This window comes from Poeciliopsis prolifica, unplaced genomic scaffold (assembly GCF_027474105.1).
Source record: "Poeciliopsis prolifica strain line A6 unplaced genomic scaffold, Auburn_PproV2 SCAFFOLD068, whole genome shotgun sequence".
In the NCBI taxonomy this organism is placed as follows: domain Eukaryota; kingdom Metazoa; phylum Chordata; class Actinopteri; order Cyprinodontiformes; family Poeciliidae; genus Poeciliopsis; species Poeciliopsis prolifica.
In genome coordinates, this window is record NW_026562443.1 from 111,582 (window position 1) to 131,245 (window position 19,664).

The 19,664-nt window shown below is 38.0% G+C and overlaps 1 protein-coding gene and 1 pseudogene across 3 annotated transcripts in view; one reads left to right on the forward strand and one right to left on the reverse strand.

The window, feature by feature from the left end:
- The first annotated feature begins 9,188 nt into the window (after window positions 1–9,188).
- On the forward strand, window positions 9,189–11,446 carry LOC129351581 (phosphatidylinositol 4-phosphate 5-kinase-like protein 1; annotated as a pseudogene).
- Window positions 11,447–13,111: 1,665 nt separating this feature from the next.
- Window positions 13,112–19,664, reverse strand: part of niban2b (niban apoptosis regulator 2b) — a 40,111-nt gene continuing 33,558 nt past the window's right edge. For all 3 annotated transcript variants that reach the window (XM_055020500.1, XM_055020501.1, XM_055020498.1), the window contains exons 10-14: window positions 19,471–19,626; window positions 18,431–18,544; window positions 17,437–17,544; window positions 16,705–16,816; window positions 13,112–15,084 (exon numbers count right to left, since the gene is read on the reverse strand). In XM_055020500.1, coding sequence (XP_054876475.1) covers window positions 13,919–15,084; window positions 16,705–16,816; window positions 17,437–17,544; window positions 18,431–18,544; window positions 19,471–19,626 — 1,656 coding nt within the window. In that variant the 3' untranslated portion in view covers window positions 13,112–13,918. The remainder of the gene's footprint in view (window positions 15,085–16,704; window positions 16,817–17,436; window positions 17,545–18,430; window positions 18,545–19,470; window positions 19,627–19,664) is intronic.

The window sequence follows — 19,664 nt, forward strand, 5'->3', positions numbered from 1 at the left end:
CAGCGCTCCCCTTGGCTCCTCCAACTCTCACTCCTGCAAAATCACCACCAGCTGAGCTGACCACAGATCCACTGTCAGTTCTCACTCCAAATACACTTTATCCATCCCTTCCTGTCTACTCACCGTAGCTATATAAGAAGGAAGGCGCAGGTCCCAGTAATCAGGGACATTCATATAATCTAAGGCAGTACAAACAGCCAAAAGTTTTGAACAGTTTTGACGGTACAGAACAATATCCAATGATCCAGGTCCCAAACCCAAATCCTAGAGATGGACAGTCACCACACATTTATGTTTTTAGACCCTGGACTTTAGAAGAGGCCAGGAAGGCTGTGGAAGGAATAACACATGTTGCAGAGAACCCCGATAAGTGGATAGAAGACATGGCTGGATTAATTCACCCATACAGACTAAATGGGGTAGAAGTAGGAGAAGCAGCCATGTCCTCATTAGGGAAAAATTGGGCAAAAGTAAGGGGAAATTATACAGGGAAAGCAACAGATGACAACATTTTTTTCCCCCTTTCTTTTCAATGTATTGATTACTTGGTAGAACAATTACAAAGAAAATGACACCAACTTTGGTGCTGTGATCCTTTGGCTGTATGTTTGGGGGGTCAGCGATCAGAGTTTTGGTACCGACCTGGACATTATCCAGCCTCTTATCTCACTTAGGCTTAAAATGAGAAGAGGGCTGCTCGCTGACTTCACACCTCAGCATTAGGATCAACAAACTTAAAGTAATTCATTGATCTCTGATGTTTTCTCAGACTAAGTTAACTTAAACTTAAATTAACTTACATTCTACATTAAACTCTAACATGGCAAAGGATAAAAGAGACTATGGGTTTAACATGTTTCATTTTTATATGTGTTCGAATAAGTAAATGACTCATAACTTTTAAATAAAATGTTGGGTAATAAGTGGCTAAAATTATATGATCTAAAGAGCAGCCCAAGAGATATAGATATGAAATATATATCTATATATATATAGATATATATTTAGAAATAAAAAAAAACAGAAAGAAAGACAAACTCTAATTGACTCCTATTTGCTTCTTTCTTTTTCCTCTGTCTGAGCCTCGCTGCGGTGCGTCTGACCTCTGACCTCAACTCAAACCTGTCTTACCATGGCCGAGATGATGTCCCTCCCCCCTCACCAGCTAATGACAGTGATAAAGAAGACAAAGAAGAGATCTGCTGATCCTAATTTTCTGACACCAGGAACTGTCATTGAGCAACTACTACATGGAGTCATGCTGGACAGTTGGTCTGAAACTACATTCCTGTGTTTGGGTGCAACTGAACTCTTACAACCTCTGCTGGTTTACTCCCTGACATCAGCCTGGAGAAGGAAGGATAATGTGCTTCAGAGACAACAAACTGAACTGTTTGACCCTTGTTTCATTTGTGGACAGCATGGACATTGAGTGAGGGACAGTCTGGGCAACTCAAAGATCCAATACAGAACCAGTTGGACTGACAGAAAACTGCAGAGAGAGAGGAGGAGAGGACCACGCTGCAGCGACGCCAGCAGCAGGAGGAGGAGGAGAAGTGAGCTCATCCAAGATAAGTGTTATACACATACACAACTGTTATACACTGCAACTGCAATGAAGACTTGCTTGCTTTATAACCCTGTTCACATATTATCTAGCCAGAAAATAAAGTCTTAACAGCTTTTGATGATAGACACATTCTCTCAGTTTGTCCCTTTTAACTCTGAGTCCTGAACAGCAGGGCCACTGCTAAGGATCCTCTTAGGGTCCATGAGCCACAGATTGGGAAACCGTGAAGGGAAAACTGCAATCGCTAAAAGATCAGCAAAGAACTAATGGAAATTATGCCACTAAATTACACCAGCTAAAAATGATCAAAGATTCTAAGCTAATAATTATTTACAAAAGTTTCTTTTTCTTTTTTTTTAGGACTATCTTGATAATACATGCTAGAGTGGATTTAAAATCAAATATCTCTGAATGTTAAAATAAATAAATAAGAAATAAATGAAATAATATTAATTTGAACAGTTATGAATCTACATTTTATTGAAATTGGTGAAGTGTTTCAGCAGCAGGAAATTCAGTTGTGGCTGGTTTCCAACACGTCTGAGATAGCTCTTAAAATGTATACATTACTTAAAAGAAGATTCTGACAACTAAAGATAAATATTAACACATTGAAATGTTGACAAATAAAAAAATTTTCTTGAAGCTTCAGAAAATTGTATAACCATTTGAGCAAAGGAAAACAATGAAAGCAGACTATAATTTTGTGGCTGAAAATCTGATTCATTTTCATGTTTCTGTTTGTGTCACATTACGTTGATGGAAATGAGTGTGATTATTGGAACAAACAGATTGCACTCAAGAACTGAGTAACTGATCAAATTATCATTTAAATCATAAAAATTACATTGTCAACTGGTCTGAAATGCAAGGTTAAATTAAATTGTTATATTTTATCTAACTAGTTACTCCAAATTGATGTTTTTGAATAAACATAATGTTTTCTAGATAACGCTTAAAACCTTTAATCCAAGGTTGATTGATTGATGATCATTAAATTCATAAAGGAATATTGAATTAGAGGATTTGAGATTTTGGCTTAATTTCAGAATGGTAATTTTCATGTAAAAGGGTAATAACATTGTTCTGCAGCAGAGCCAACTCTGGGTTGTGCCTTCTGTCAGGAGTAAAACAAAAGTGCTTCACCTTGATGAATTTGATAACATCCATATGTACGATCTTTAACAAAATGCCTCTTTGCTAACAGCTATCCTTCAAGCAATATAACTGTTAGCTAAAACTAGCAGGGTGCAAAATGAATGATGAGGAAATTTTTCAAGTCAATAACAAACCAGTTCTCCCAAAGTCTTTATCTAAAGCAGCCGCAATTGTGGCACATGGGCGATGCCATGTGTCAACAGGGGGAATAGTGGGGATTATACTACAGTATTTCACAACATATGGACTAAATTCTTATCTAAAAATTTTTGTTCTGCATACTTTGTGTTAGACACAATCCACAAGGGAACACAAGGCCAAAAAGAGGAACTTTCCCAAAACCTTCTTATCCATTTCAAACAATGCAAACAAATATTGTTTGGTAATTATTGATGCTTTTTCTAAATGGGTTGAAATAGTTCTAGCAAAGCATCCAGATGCTTTGACAGTAGCTAAAGCTTATGTAAAACTATTATTCCAATACCACAAACCATTTATACTGAAAATTAGATTAAAGAAAATGTATGGAACACCGTGGTTAAAATGTTTAGTTTTGGTAAAGTTGTACATGAGAATTACACCCACACAAGAAGGATTAACACCATTTGAAATAATTCATGGAAGACCATACAGATTACCAATATTTTCACCAGATTTACAACATGCAGATGAGGAGCAAACACTGGCAGATTACATGATCAGGACTCTGAAACAGAAGGAGGTGTCAAATGCAAATTTACTGCCCTCTGACTCTCCTCTCCCGCAGGAAACCACTCCCACCAAGCCAGGGGACTGGGTGTTCATCAAAGTCATAAAGCGGAAGAGCTGGGCCAGCCCGCGGTGGGAGGGACCATTCCAAGTGCTGATAACAACTCCAACTGCTGTAAAGATTGCTGAACGACCCAGCTGGATTCATCTCAGTCACTGTAAGTTACAGAGAGTGTTGGAAGCCTAGGTGGGAGCAGGTGGGAGTCCACCTTCACAGGGGTTTGGCTTTTTAGGGTCACTCGTCTCAACGGTGGTGAAGAAATCATCAACCCCCTGTTCTATAGAGTCCTAGGTACATTCTAACATCTCTGTAATCTGAGCAGCAATGGGATTCTCACAGGCCAGGTGGAATCTCTGCTGCGCTGTGACTGCAGCATGTTTTTTGTTCTGGAGTGGAAGCTGCCTCAGCCTCCACAAGATAAGGAGAGAAGCACAAACACTCTTCCCCCAGTCTCATCCACATGACTACAGCACTAACCTGTGGTGGCAACTAATGAACAGGACTGCTCATGAGGAACGAGGTGAACTGCTATGTGTGCACAGCTGCCCTACGCCACACAAACTCAGGCCTTCGACCAGGTAACATCACTGATGACAAACAGATGTGTCTCTATGGCCTGAGCACACACCCACGGTACAGCATCCCCATACCAAAGGGATGCAGATGGTGCAAAAAGGACTATTCTTTTTCACTTCGGACAGGAGCTGCCGCTAAAGGACTTTTTGGAGCTATGAACTGTTCACTTGCTGCTGATGTTCTTCCATTTCCACAAACTGTGATGAAAATACCAGAGACCATTTCCTTGGCAGGAGCCAAACCAGGGTCTCTCAGGAGCTGCATTTACAACAATGGAACTAGGACACTGGGAATGCTCCCATGGAACCTGTGTAACACAGTTTACACCTTCTGCGAGACAACACCGGAATACATCGACTGCATCGCCTGCAGAGGTCAGGAGCCAACCTCAGGCTGCAGCATCTGGAACAACAATCCAGACTGTCATGCTTTGCTTCAGGAAAGGAGGTTCGACATCACTCAGCAGACGAGAGGACGACAGAAGAAAGCTCATTGCAGCGCCATAGTGCCAGGAGACTATGGTTCACGGGTGATGGCTGACTGGTACTTCCTGTGTGGACATGAAGCTTACATGTTTTTGCCGAGATATTGGGGAGGACTATGTGCTTTGGTCCCCCTCACCAGCCCGATTGCATTCATCAGGAAAGCTCAACACGTTTCGGCCACCCGCTCCAAGCGTGCAGTTATACCAGAGGTCAAACGCTGGGGAGGCCTCACGACGGACACTGGAGTTCCTTGGGAGTTCAGAATTTGGGGCGGCGGAGAAAAGTTTCTGCAAAGCCTATTCCCATCAGTGGGAATAGCTGAAGTTCGAGACCACGTTGAGATCAACAGGTATGGACTACTGCGACTCATCGACAGCACACGCGAGCTAGCCAATGGCACTGTGAGAGAGCTGACTGAACTGAGAAACATGGTTCTTCAAAATCGTGTTGTACTGGACTTCCTCACAGCCTCTCAGGGAGGTGTTTGTAAAATCATTGGCCCAGCGTGCTGCACGTTCATCCCTGATGAAACAGGAACTGGTGGGATTATTTCTGACGCTCTACGCGACCTGGAGGAACTTAAACATTATGTGGAAAGTGGAACACATGGATCACATCCCTTTGATTTTCTTTCTTGGCTCACTTCCGGACCATGGTGGAACTTACTGCTGAAGCTTGGAACACCTATTCTGGGCGTTTTGCTCCTTTTTTGCCTGTTCACAAGTTGCATTATTCCCTGCCTTCGGAGCATGATGCTGAAGACGATTAACACTGCTGTGTTTGTTTGTTTTTGAGTTGTTGTTTCTTTTTCTGTGTTTTCATTCTTACATTCAACATTATTATATTATTAACACAACATTATATGCATTTGATTTTTAATGTTTCTTTTATATTTCTTTTTTCTATCCTTCTTATATTATATATTATGTATTCTACAACTCTTGTATAACATGTGTAATCCATTCTTTTTCTTTTTATACTATTTTTTTGCATAGTTATTACGTAAGAATTATAAACAGGGGAATGTTAGAATAATTATGTTTTGTTATCATTCTTACATTGGTAGTTATAATAGATTTAGTATTCACATCCCTGAGAAAAGCTCTCATACTTGTTAGACTTTGGAGCTGCAGCTGTGTACAGACCTTGAAGCTGCAGCCACTTGTATCTTCAGGATACTCCTATCTGCCTCCCTCCACATTCCTTTTCTACTATCTACTTTGTAATAAAAGAGAAAGCCCTAACAAAGGGTTCAGAGCGCTCGGTGAACGGCTGGAAGCAGCGGTTTGCTGGGTTCTCTCCTTTTGCAAAAGCTTTCATAAAATTCACTTGCGTTGTCTGTTTGTTCTTTTATCTAGATTCACAAATACCTATCACATTGAAACATATTTTGTTTTTCAAAACAATTAAATTTTTTGCTGTTTGTCTGTTGAAAATGTTTTCCCTTGAAATTACTGACAAAGCCGTAACAAAATATTGCTTTATTCATTTAATTATTAAACAATATACACTGTGTCAGGTCTTGGTTCAATAGGCTATGTGCAATCATTTCAATATAGTTTAATAAACGTTGAAGCAGGGCGGCCCTCGACCTGTAGCAAATTTGTTTTTTTGGCCGTCAGAGTATTTGCCTTTGACATCCCTGCTCTAGGCTGTTTAGTTTTTATACATTTTAATAAAATATTGTCCACCAATGTTGTCATGTTGTTCACGCTGCAAAGTATTCTGGTTAAATGACATCTAACAGTAGCTTCAGCCAGCCAAAACCGTGGTGAGTAACGTCATTAAGCCTTTTTAATTTGAACAGATATTATGCCGAGAAACGCATGCATCAATATGCGAAAGTTTAGAGCGATGCACGTTTCTGCATGCCTGCCAAGTATTGCATGCCCTGTCACGGAGCGTGCATTGCTCTAAACTCTTGCATACTGCATATTGATGAGAAAAAGGACTGAAATCTGACCGAAGAGGAAACTTTTAAAGATATTTGTAACATTATCACGTTTCTTAACCATGTGTTGCACACTCGAACATAAATGATGTCGAGACATGTAATGGTTTTATAATTTCTTTACTTTCCTTTTGCTTCTTTTTCAACAACATACAGAAAACTTATTTCCTCTTTCTCTTCTTCGACAACAGAACTTAGGACCCCAGGCTGCCCTACACAGAAACTTAGGACCCCAAGCTGCCCCACGTCCCACTTCAAATTGATCCCAAAACATTCTATCTTCATGTCATGTTGAAATAATAGAAATCAGTGGCCAGGTAATATCTGTATGGTCACTCTGCCATCTCTGCAGGTTGTGTATCTCAGACTGTAAAGTTTGACTTTTAAGTTTCTGCCCCACAATACTTTATTCAGACCCACTTGTGCTACTATATGTACAACGTATGTATCAGTCTAAGTCAGCTATCAATTCACTTAAAGCTTACAATTCTAATCCACTCTGTCCTGTGTGTCCTTGTATACCATAACCTGAACATATAACGGAACAATGTAACCTAACCCCAATATGAACTGAACATTATTTGTGCCTAACCATAAGTGTCGGTTGGCCTAGCCTATTGTTCCTAAGTGTTTTGGGTGGATTTCGTTGTCTAGAAGGATATTGTCATGAAACAGGTTCCTGCCCTCTCTCGTCTGTTTCATCAGATGACACCGCCTCGCTAGAATCTCGTTCGTTTATTTCATCAGATGAAGAGTGCTCCTCTGCCGCCATTCCTTGTTCCTCTTCATTCACTTCTCCTTCCTGCTCCCCCTCAGGTTCTGCAGCCACTTGAGTATCCTCTGCATCCCTCCTCAGCTGACCTTCAACTTGTTCAGGTTGTACTCTTGGATGGGTGATGAACCTCCAGTTGCTTTGTCATCAGAGCTACTGTCACCATTATTGTCAACACAATCTCCTTGTTTCTTTCTGCTTCTATTCTGCTGTTGCCTTTTCTTGTCCATTATGTTTTCACCTCTCTCTCTGTTTCATCAGTTAGAAAATCACAAGGTTTCTGTGCAACACTCTGATCTTCCCTGTGCCTTTCTCATGATGTACTGCATAAGCAGGACTGTCTTTATGTCCCCTTTCAATGAATATAGACCTTGTCCGCCCCGTACGACTTGAGCTTTCCTGGTCCTGGTCCTAGAAATGCATCTATAAACATATAGATGCATTTCTATTCCAGAACACCTGATTCTGTAGATTGCATGACCTCCTCTGCACTTATCAAATGCTGCAGAAGCCTAATAATCACTCACTTATTTAAATCAGGTGTGGCAGAATTGAAACGCCTAAAACATGAAAGGATTGAGAAACACTGATGTAGATTAGTTGTGCTGGTAACCAAGTAGTCCTGAGGTTCATCCTGTGTTTTTCCTTTTCTCTGTACAAGTCAATATGTATATCATACTTAACATTCTAATTTATTGAAGTAGCTGCAATGGGGTTGCTGAAGAATGAGTGTTGGAAAGAACAGGAGCTTCTTCAAGAGACAGAGGCCAATTTCAAAGTGTCAAATTACAAAGTCAAATTTTTGTTTTAGTTATGTCTATATACTGTGTAGTTTATAGTTAATAGATTGAATTATTAGATGGCACAATGTGCCATAATTTTTTAATACACTTACTAATTTTGTGCTTGGCGTCTTTGGAATATGGAGTATTCAATCAATCAATCAATCAACCAATCAATCAATCAATCAATCAATCAATCAATCAATCAATCAATCAATCAATCAATCAATCAATCAATCAAATTTTATTTGTATAGCCCATTTCAGCAGCAAGGCATTTCAAAGTGCTTTACATCATAAACTCAAAAACACAAAGCCATGCATCATGGAATAAACAATACATTGTTAAATATTACATTTCAAATACAATTCTAAACAGGTGTGTTTTTAGTTGCGATTTAAAGGAAGTCAGGGTTTCTGCTGTTTTACAGTTTTCTGGAAGTTTGTTCCAAATTTTTGGTGCATAGATGCTGAAAGCTGCTTCTCCTCTCTTGGTTCTGGTTCTGAACCAAGAGCAGACCAGAACCAGAAGACCTGAAAGGTCTGGAAGGTTGATGAAACAACAGCAGATCTTTGATGTATTGTGGTGCTAAACCGTTCATTGATTTGTAAACTAACAGTATTTTAAAATCTATTCTTTGAGCTACAGGGAGCCAGTGGAGGGACTTTAAAACTGGTGTTATGTGCTCTATCTTCCTGGTTTTAGTGAGAACGCGAGCAGCAGCGTTCTGGATCAGCTGCAGCTGTTTAATGGATTTGTTGGACAGGCCTGTGAAGACGCTGTTACAATAATCAATGCGACTAAAGATAAACGCATGGATGAGTTTCTCTAGATCTGGCTGAGACATTAGTCCTCTAATCCTGGAGATGTTCTTCAGGTGATAGAAGGCCGACTTTGTAATCGTCTTTATGTGGCTCGCAAGGTTCAAGTCAGAGTCAATCACTACTCCCAGGTTTCGGGCCTGATCACTAGTTTTTAGTTGTACTAACTGAAGCTGTGCATTGACTCTAGATCCTTCCTCTTTAAGAACAAAAATAATGACTTCAGTTTTGTTTCTGTTCAGCTGGAGAAACTTTTGGCACATCCACGCATTTATCTGTTATAAACATTTATTCAGTGATTGGATGGGTTCAGAGTCACCTGATGACACTGTAATGTAGAGCTGTGTGTCATCCACATAGTTGTGGTAGCTAATATTATTTCCTGTTATAACGTGAGCTAGTAGTGGGAGAATATAAATATTGAATAAGAGGGGTCCTAGGATTGAACCTTGGGGTACCCCACATGTGACCTTTGACCGTTTTGATGAGAAGTTTCCAATTGAAACAAAGAAATCCATGTTCTTTATGTAAGATTCAAGCCAGTCGAGCACCGAACCGGAGAGTCCAACCCAACTCTCCAGTCGATTCAGTAATATGTCTTGGTCAACAGTGTCAAAAGCTGCACAGCTAAAGGATGAAGAGGAAGAGTAGATTTGATTAAATGTTTCTGCTGTGTTTTCTGTGAAAGAATGTTTTGTGACATTATTGTCGGTGAGTGGGAATGGAAACTAGATGTATGCAAAGTTGAAATTTATTGCGGTTTTTGTAGGTCCAGAAAAATCCTGATTTGAGAGTCAAGTGAAAGCAGACACAGCTTTTCTCCACGGTGTCAGTTGCTGGGCCAGCCTCCTGCTGGCCAGTCTCCTTTGCATCAAGATGAGCTGAAGGGCAAGCGTTCTTTTGCTGACATTGTCATTCGTACCATTGATGCCACAAAGTAGGTTCTTAAAATTGTGAATCATTTAAGCATTCAAAAAATATTTCTGGAGAAATTTAATCTTCCATAGAAGACACAGAAATTGCCTCTCCAGGTTGACAATGAAAGCCCAAATACAGGAGACAATAAATTATTCTGAGAAAGAAAAAGTTACATCTGCAGTAAACTCAGTGATGTGAGCTGGCCAAAAAAGACACTGAAGGATTTCGAAGATTGGGGCAAACACAGTTTGTGGAACATGGTGGAAGTAGTATAATGGTTAGGTCTATTTTAAAGAGTCAAATACAGAACACTTGATGCTCAGTGCAAAAATAAATATGGACAAATTATTATTTGTTGAACCAATAAATTCCAAACTGTTTCTAAATCTAAAACAGTTTTACAAGAGGAAAACTCAGAAGTTTTCCTCTTGTAAAATACCAACAAAGTGAAAAAGTTACCTGCTATAAAAAAAACCTGTCAGGAATTTCCAAGCGGAATATTTTTCCTAATGTCAAAAACCTATGACACAATGAAAACTGATATGAATATTAATTCATTTGTGAAAACAAAGCCAAATAATAAAAAACAGAAGCAGACTGTTAATGGATAGTTATTGGTCTCATGTGAAAAAAATCCATGTGACTGCACTAGTTTTAAATTATATCTAGTGTCAAAATACCTGAGTTTTGACAAATCCCCTTTTCCCCAATTAAAAGAATTAACACTAAAATAACATTAATGCAGTTAATGAGCAAGTATTTTCCTGCTGTGTTGCATGTAAAGCTTGAGTGAAAGGAGAACTTCAGGAGAACCTCAGGTGTCTCAGAGCAGGGCTTAGAGCAGGGCGTCTCTATATTGATGGGGCATTGAGAAAGTTGGAGTTTCCTGACAGAGTGGAGAGTTTGTGTGTGAGAGCTCTAAAGCACATTATTATGTTTTAAAATTAAATAGTATTTACTTAATGTAAGGCTTGTTTCCAGATGGTTTATTATGACCACTTCAATACTAATTCATTGATTCCAGTGAAATCTTGACATTTTTAAAATCTGACTTAATTTTGTTGGTCAGAGCTGCCTTGGTGAGACTTATTTTGTTGTCATTCTAAACCAGCATTTCACTACAAGTCATGTTTTTCTTAGAACAATATTTTAACAAGAACCTCTCACAGCTTTTTTTTTATTTATTTTTTTGGACTTTCTGTAGGTCTCTGAGCATAGATGATGGTGCCACCCACTTAGAGCCCTGCAGTGCTCCTCTGCTACGGAGTTGGAGTGGGGAAGTACCAGACAGTGCTGGCTGTGTGCCAGGTCAGCACCAAGCAGCTGCTGAGGGTGCTGGTGAAGAGATTCTAGCCCAGGAGAAAAACAGCCCTGTGATACAAGGTGTCTCATAGAGCTGCAGAAATTTCACGAACATCATAGAAGACTATTGCCAAACTTCAAAAAAATGCAGTTCATGTGATAGATGGGGTAGAGCAGTGCTACTTTGTGGGCATAGTGGACTTTTTCACTGTGTACAGTATGAAGAAAAGACTGGAGAACCTGTGGAAGAACCTTTGCTACCCTGGCAGAACCTTTTCTACTGTCATGCCTGCAAAGTACTCCCAGAGGTTCTGCAGGTGGATGCATTAGCACACCCAGTGAATGAGATCATTCTTTAATATAATTCTTTAATATAATTGCAATTTTATCTATATTGTAATGTTGCAGACCACAGTTTTTTTTTCTAAGTTTAAACTAGTATTGATGTACATCTGGTTATTTTATGAAAGATTTAGCAACTAACATCAGAAAATGGCACATGGCTGGTGATAGGTTCATCAATTTTAAGATGAATGTCAATTACATTTTTCTTGCCATATGAATAGAAATAATTTTTAAAGGTGTGCTTTTTGTTTTTTTGGCAAACTAATAATTCAGTAATGTGTTTTTCTTTTAAGGATTTTTGATGATGAATGTGGAAACGATACAAATTGATAAAAAATAATCAGGGTTTTTCCCAGTGCATTTTAAGCCTGGTGGGCCAGTGGCCTATGTTTTTTTCTCTCTTTCTTTTCTGTATATCTGCAGTTCTAATCAAGTTCACTCCACTGGGAACTGCATGCAGCCCTCATCCTCCTGTGCCACTCCCTGATACCTATAGTAGAGTTGATTGGCTCACCAATTATCAGCTCCATCAATCCCTGATATGGCTTCCCTTCCTGGGAAAAGGCGTGGCTGATTCTTTTAGACAGCTTGCAACTTTGCTGGCAGTTGACTGCTGTACACAACATTGTCTTTTTGTGAGCTTTTGTAAATCTTTACCTTTGATAGTCCCTGTGGGGGCTTTGTATGCAAGCTTATAGTAACCACTAGAGTTTTGTTGTTCAACCGTAGGTTATTGGTCCTTTTTTGTTTGAGATTTTTGGTTTATGACTTGTAGTTTTTTTTAAGCTTTATTTTGTTAATCCAAATAATAAACCCCAAACTGATAAACTTTTAACATCTGTTTCTTTAATGCAACTTCTCCTTGCCCCTGGCTGAGCTGGATTGTAACACAGGCTTCCAGGCTAAGCAGTTTCTGTTTGCATATACTAGTGGGGTTTTTATACACTGGTAACAGTGTATAAAAGGTTAAAGAGTCTCTTTAGTGAAATTGTTGGAAGCAAAATGTCAATATAGTATGATCAATATGTCAACACAGAGAAAATGAGGCCAATTGGCCTTTTATTCTCAACTCCACAACCACTGTCCATCTTCACTGGTTAACACACCAACAACTTCAACAAATTAAGTGACAAGTCACAGATGAAACAGTTGAAAGGCAAAAAAAAAAAAAAATACATTTAATTAAATGTTTTTTTAGTTTGCCTTTCTTTTTACTTTATAGTTGGTGGTTCTGAATTAACACATAATGTAACATTGATTCAAGGTAAATCTGTTTACAATTAACTGAGCTTCACTAACATGTATGCATTTCCCATAAGAGAAGTTGAAGTATTTGTATGGCAAAACCTTTAAGGATTTCAACCACAGCTGTCTCTGGGACTTTATGTAATAGACCAACACAAAATAGACAATTATTTTGAAGTATTGTGAATTTGACTGCAAATTTCAAAATTTCCAAAATATTTTAAACTCAGAAACACAAAAGGACACAGGATGGCTGCTCTTACCACCAAGTTCATCAAGTTTTCTGGAGGAAACCCAGAATAATAGTCATATTAATCATAAAATAATATTCAGTGGAAGTAGTCTGCATCTTTTTTGATGGGGGGCAGTAAAGAACCTGTATCATTAATAGGGGCCAATAAAGGTTGAGAAACACTGTTTTAGTTTAATGGATAATGGTTTAATTTCAATAACAGCTTGACTTGATTCACACAAAATAAAATATACTCCAATCAAAAAAAAGAAGAGTAAAAAATAAATAACAGAAAATGAAGAAATCAGTAATCAATCATGAAATGATAAAAAAAAATATACATTAGTAAAAGTGACAGGTAGTTGCCTATCTATTCACTGATAGAAGCGGTTTGATTCAACTGTACTCTGGGTTTTTCTCTCTTGGTCTGAGCTCATCATCTCATTGATTTTGGAAGAACACAAACACTAGCATACATCAGTTCAACTGACTAAAAAACTACTAACTGTTGTAAAATTCTAAAAGCCACAACAGTTTGTTTAAACAGACTGAAAAGCTACATAAACGGACTCTTCAAAAAAAGGTACCTTAACAAGAGTGTTCAAACAACTGGTCTTTGTTTGTCACAACATCATCATCCACTGTGCTCATATTTGTAGTTGAAGGAAAAATAAATGTGTGGTATGTGTAGCAAAAAAGCACAGGGTCTTCCTGGTGAATGAAAAGTTGGGAAAACAGTGGTTGACTCAGACATGCTTGGTGAAAACAGGCTGCTTAGTGATTGTTGCTGTGAAAACTTGTGCAGTTACATCAGCATGGCCTTTACTGCCAATACAGAGCAGGGTTCAGTTTGAGAGCTCCATGTGGAAATTATTTTAACATTGATTTTTGCTCACAGAGTCCCGAGTTCCAGGCCCTGCGTCAGCTACGTTTTCCTCCTTTCCCAAGAGTTACTTGAAGGCCTGAGGGACAGAGGTGGAAATCACCTCTCCCTACTCCTCCACCTTTGCGATGTGGGACTGGGAGCCATTGTCATCAAGTTGGAGTATAGGGTTTTCTGGAATCGATTCTCTAGTTTCCTCAAATTGTTTTGACACTGGCACTGCCTTATCCATCTCCTCTTGGTTGAGCTGTGGCAGTTGGTGGTATTCTTTCTTTTTCTCTCCCTGTATATTAACAGAAGGCCCATCTGCAGATGGTTCAGTCTGAGGTGGGATGTCTTGGTCACATGGTTCAACTACTTTTGACTTGCCTTCCTGCGAGGCTGAACCATCGGATATTTCTGAAGGGTTCTCAGGAGTTGTGTGTGCAGCCTCAGATGCCGTTTCCTCTAACGGAGGTGAAAGTTGTAGACATTCCTCTGACTCCTGGAGGGCTTTTTCTTCTGCCACTGCTTTGCTAACCTCTTTAAGCTTAAGCTCCTCACTTAAATCTGAAGCATCGTCTACAGCATGGTCAGACAACGCAGCATTTTCTTTAAACAGATCCTTTGGGTTGGCTTTCTCGACCTCTAAAACAAAACCATTGGACAAGTCTGAAGGATTCGCTGGAGTTGTTTTTGTACCATCAGACAATATTTCCTCAGAATACGGTGAAGGTTCTTGCATCTCCTCTGACTGCTTTTTGACCACAGGCTGGAGGTTTTCTCCTCGTTCCTTCTCTACATCATCTGATGCGTCTTCTTCAGCTGAATCAACTTTCACTTGGTCTTTTTCCTTATTCAGCTCTTCTGGGTTAGCTGTTTCTTTCTTTAAGGCTGAACCATTGTCAGAATCTAGTTGGCTCTCAGTCACTTTGGGCACTGGAGATCTGGTCTGTATAGTAGCTTCACCATCTGCTTTCTCCTCCACAGCTCCATTGTTCTCCTCTAGGATCACATCAATGGTCGGTGCGTCCCTGAACAACTCACTGGAGCCTTCCACTTGGATCATTGACACCACCTGCTTTACCTTTCTTATCCTCTGGGACTCTGAGGATTCACCAACACCCTCAGAAACCTCTTCCAATTCTTCTCCTTCCTCCTGTTTTCCTCCATACTTCTCTGCCCAGTCAATGGACAGGCTTTCTCCCAACAGATGGAGACTGGGGTCACTGTTGCTAAGGACAATGCTGTCCCTGTACAGGTTGTGCCTCCTCTGGACTGCTGCTTCCTTCACAGCTAGAAAACAAAGTGACACAAGTTCAGGATGAGCATTGAGAAACTGAGCTAAATAAACATGAACAGAAAATAGATGTACATCTATTTTCTGTTCAAAATAGATGTAAATAGATGTACATCTATTTTCTGCTTTGGAAATCTCTGGGGCAACTGTGGCTCAGTAGGTAAACTAGTTATCTTGTAATCAGAAGATTACAAGCAGATGGTGAAGCTACCATACAGACCAGATCTCCAGTGCCTATTTTTGAACCATAGCTTCTGAACAACAGTGTGTATAGTTTATTTAATGAACCTTGTTATTCTTTCACATCATGAATTCTGTAAGAAGCCATGTTAAAACAGGTTCCAAAGTTTTAAGGCCTTTCACTTGATTTTTTTTTTTTACACAGATTATCAGGCTGATGCTATAGTGTAACAGGATTCTTTATAAAAGCTTTGAACCCAAGCTCTAAAATGAAGTTAATCCTTTCCACTGTACGGAGTCAACAACCTGGGCTTTCCTAGAAACTTTTATAACCAAATGGAGTTTTGTAAAAATAAAACAGACAACATGTTTTGAATAAGGTTGAGTTAAATAAGCTTTCCTGAAGATATTCTATTCCATGTTTTCAGCTGGCAGCTTGTCTCACTGGGGCCATGTACCTTGTCAATTTATCTGACAGCTCTGTCGTCAACTGAATATGCATTTACATATTCACATATATAGGAATTTATTTTAGAAGTATAAATAATTCGATTTTTCCTAAACAATGCCAATCTGAAAATTTCTTATTATTTTAGCCATTTTATTACATTTTAAATGTACTTTTTAGGAGTAGTTATACAATACTGCCCTTCTAAATTTTACTTAAGTAATATTGTTCTGAATAATAACTGTTACTTAAGTAAATTCTGTCTACACACTGTCAGCAACTTCACTAAATGAACAACAAACATGTTTCAACTGAGAATGCAGACACAAAAAGCTGCAATAAATATCACTGGAAGTACTTTACCTTTTTCTAACACACATGACAATATAATATGTTTTATATTGAAAAAATATACTTAAAAAGAAATTTAGTCACATAAAACACTTTTCTAAGTATTTATTATTCATTTGTCTTTTTTGTGATTTTAAAATTTAAAATACTAAAGTTTGCACCAACACCAACTGTTTGTCTGAAAACATTTTAAAAATTTTAATCAAATGTTCTGAGTTACTCAAGTCGCATCAAATACTTTTTACGCATTAAGTATTTTTTTTTTTTTATTAGAGGGTTACTTGTTACTTTTATTTGAGTAAAAATATGTTGAAATAGTGTTTCCCTTACTTGAGTACAATTTTTGGCTACTCTATCGACCTCTGACAGTGCTATGTATGGTGTCCTTCCATAACCAAATATGTATGACAAATCCTTTTAAAAAACAGCAAATATGACCATATAAGGAAGACTTTCCTTCCTTTCAGAGCTACCACAACTGTTTCCTGACCAGTCAGAGCCAAGATATGCCATTACAATCTGTACATGGTGTAAGCAATATAAAAACAACATAAATTTATATTTATATATAATATAAATTTATATTTATATATAATATAAATCCAAAAACAGAAAAAAAACATATTAGAAAACTGACCCATCATGATGTCCTTCATGACTGAGTGCAGAACCACTTCTTCAAAGATGTTCTCCACCAGGATAAACCGGGAAAAGTCCTCAAAGATCAGCTCCTGGAAGCGGGGAAGCTCCTGGTGTTCACAACAAGAAAAGTCAGAACGTCTGCATATCTAAGGTTACAATTACTAAACAGTGGCCATCTTTTCAAGACACACCATGCATCACCATCATCATGTCCTCCGCTCAGGTAAATGTACATTGTGTTCCAAATTATTATGCAAATTGGATTTAAGTGTCATAAAGATTACATTTTTTGTTGTGCTATTACATTTATAGATGGTATTGTGTGTCAGGGTCTTTGAATCTCTATAATGTTCAGGTGTTTTTTGATTGAAATAGTTTTTGATTTTCGTTCATGTCACCACTTAATGCTGCACATTTAAAAAATGATCAATGTTTAGAAAATCTGCTGTCCATAATAATTTAGAACAGTGCATTTGAGTTTTTTATTAAAAAAAAAAAAAAAAAAAAAAATTATATATATATATATATATATATATATATATATATATATATATATATATATATATATATATATTCTTATGGGGAGCTTTGTTTAGTAAAATTAGTTTTACACTGTAATAATTCATGACTTGAAAATTGTACAGACCATTATTTGAATAGATCATTTAGAAAAATCTGAGAAAATATCACTTGTATAATAATTTTGAACACGATGTGATAGACTTACTGAAGCATAGGATGGGTTGAGCTGCTTCAGCATGTAGGGAATGAAGATCTGGAGGAGGGCCTCGCGGAAGAAACGCTTTCTCACTGTACTGCTGTCATAGTCAAATTTCTGAAGAAACAAGAACAGAAGAAACTAGAAAATGTTAAAAGTTCCATCAGAGACATTCCTTATCAACCTCAAAGAGTGAATACTGAGTGTTTGGGGATAAGTACTATCACTTAGTATTAAGTACTAAGTGATGGTACTTAGTGATAGTACTAAGTGTACTATGTGATAGTACTTTGTATGCTTTGTATGCAAGTACAAAGTGATAGCACGTAAAAAGGGACATATCATACATAATTAACTTTTTTGACCCTTAAATAAATGTTTTGCACTTTGAGTGTCTAAGATTGGGAAACATTAAATGTACTCTTCTGATGCTGTGTAGACATCTTTATATTCTTTTTGGATTATATTTTCACTTTGTTCATTTGTCTTTATTTGCTATTTCGTTTTCTTGTCTAAGACATCTCTATATTTGCTGTGGAACTGCTAAACAAGGTCTGAAAATGTGTGCTCTTGGATAATGGCAGAAAAATTTCTCCATAAGTGGAGTCAGGACTGCAGAGAAAAAAAATAATAAATAACCTCTCAAACATCAATCTTTTATTTACCAAAAATACAAGCAATCAGAATCAGAAGAATAAACAGGTCATTATCATGAAAGCTTCTCATCTAGTATCTGTAAAGCAGAATACACAATTAATTGCTTCTTTATAAAGGTATAGGAGCACAGATCAAAATTCTACCTAAAAATCCTCAATAGCCCACAGCTGCTGTTATGTTAGTGGCTAGTAAACAAAGAACAGCTGGGTGGTTTCTTTTTAATAAAAAAATTTTCAGCTCAAACACAAGAACTGGCTTTATGAGCAATGGATGCCTGAAGAAGCATGGTTTTATCACCAGTATGCATGTGTGTGTGTATGTTTGCACGTGGGTAAGTGTGCTGTACCTTTATAACTCTGTCCTGACACCGCTGAATGGTGTTACACAAATCCTCAGTACCCTGTGATTCCAAACTTTGGTAGAGGATTTGTTCAAATGTATACACCGAATCGTCCATTTGCTGAGGATAAACATTTGCAATAAGACAGACATCTTCACTTCTGTGACTTTTTCAGAAAACAATATTTCAATATTTGTTTTGATTAAGTAAAAGGCAAAAAAGTAATTTGATACTAAAGTTTATTTGACTGTGTGGGCATAAGACTGACATGACACTGTCATAAACATGGCATAACATCAATTAATCAGATTTTATTTATACAGCACCTGTTTCAGCAATAAGGCATTTCAATGTCCTTTACATCATGTAAATGCAAAAATACAAAGTCATATAATATTGATTAATGATTATTGATTAATGTTTCATGATTAGATTTCAAAAACAAGTCTAAACAGTTGAGTATTTAGTCTGGATTTAAAGGAACTCAGTGTTTCTGAGCTATTTGTTATGAACATTATGAATGGTTATGACTGTTGTCATGAAGTGTCATTCAGTTAATAATGACACATTTAATGCAAAGTTCCATTAACACTTGTAATAAAAGTCCATCAAAATGGTCAACTTTGCTTTAAAAGTGTCATTTACTGAATGACACTTTATGACAAAAGTCAAAGACATGTTTATGATCATGTAATGTCAGTTTTATGGACACCCCATCAAATAATCCAAGGTATCCTGTAATACCTCCCAAGCTTCTCCCCAGTCTGCTGCTCACGTTAACCATGCATTACAGTAAGGTCAGTACATTAGAATATCTTCAGTTTTTAAATCAGAAATTGGAGCATGAACTCTAGACTGTTTCTTTCTCAGTTCCAGCAATTGGACTTTGGCTGTACAAAATGTGTGACGGCATTCTGAGACGCCCTGGACCCTAAGGACCCATTCTATTTACTAGAAGGGCAGGCTGCAATGTGCCAATCTGAACATTTGGTGGCAGTAATTCCTATGATGCTCCTTCAATATCAGCATAACAATCAGATTGTTACCTTTCTCATGACGATTTGTGCCCTTTGAACAAACACTGAGGGGCTGGAGACATCAAATCGCTGCTGCAGCCCCTCCAGACTCAGCTGCTCCACCTTTTCATAGCAGCTCTGCATCTTCACTGGGTGGAAGGCCAGCATGGAGATCTTCTCCATGTGCTGGGGAGAAAAGTGCAGGGGGGATCAGGTTTGTGGGA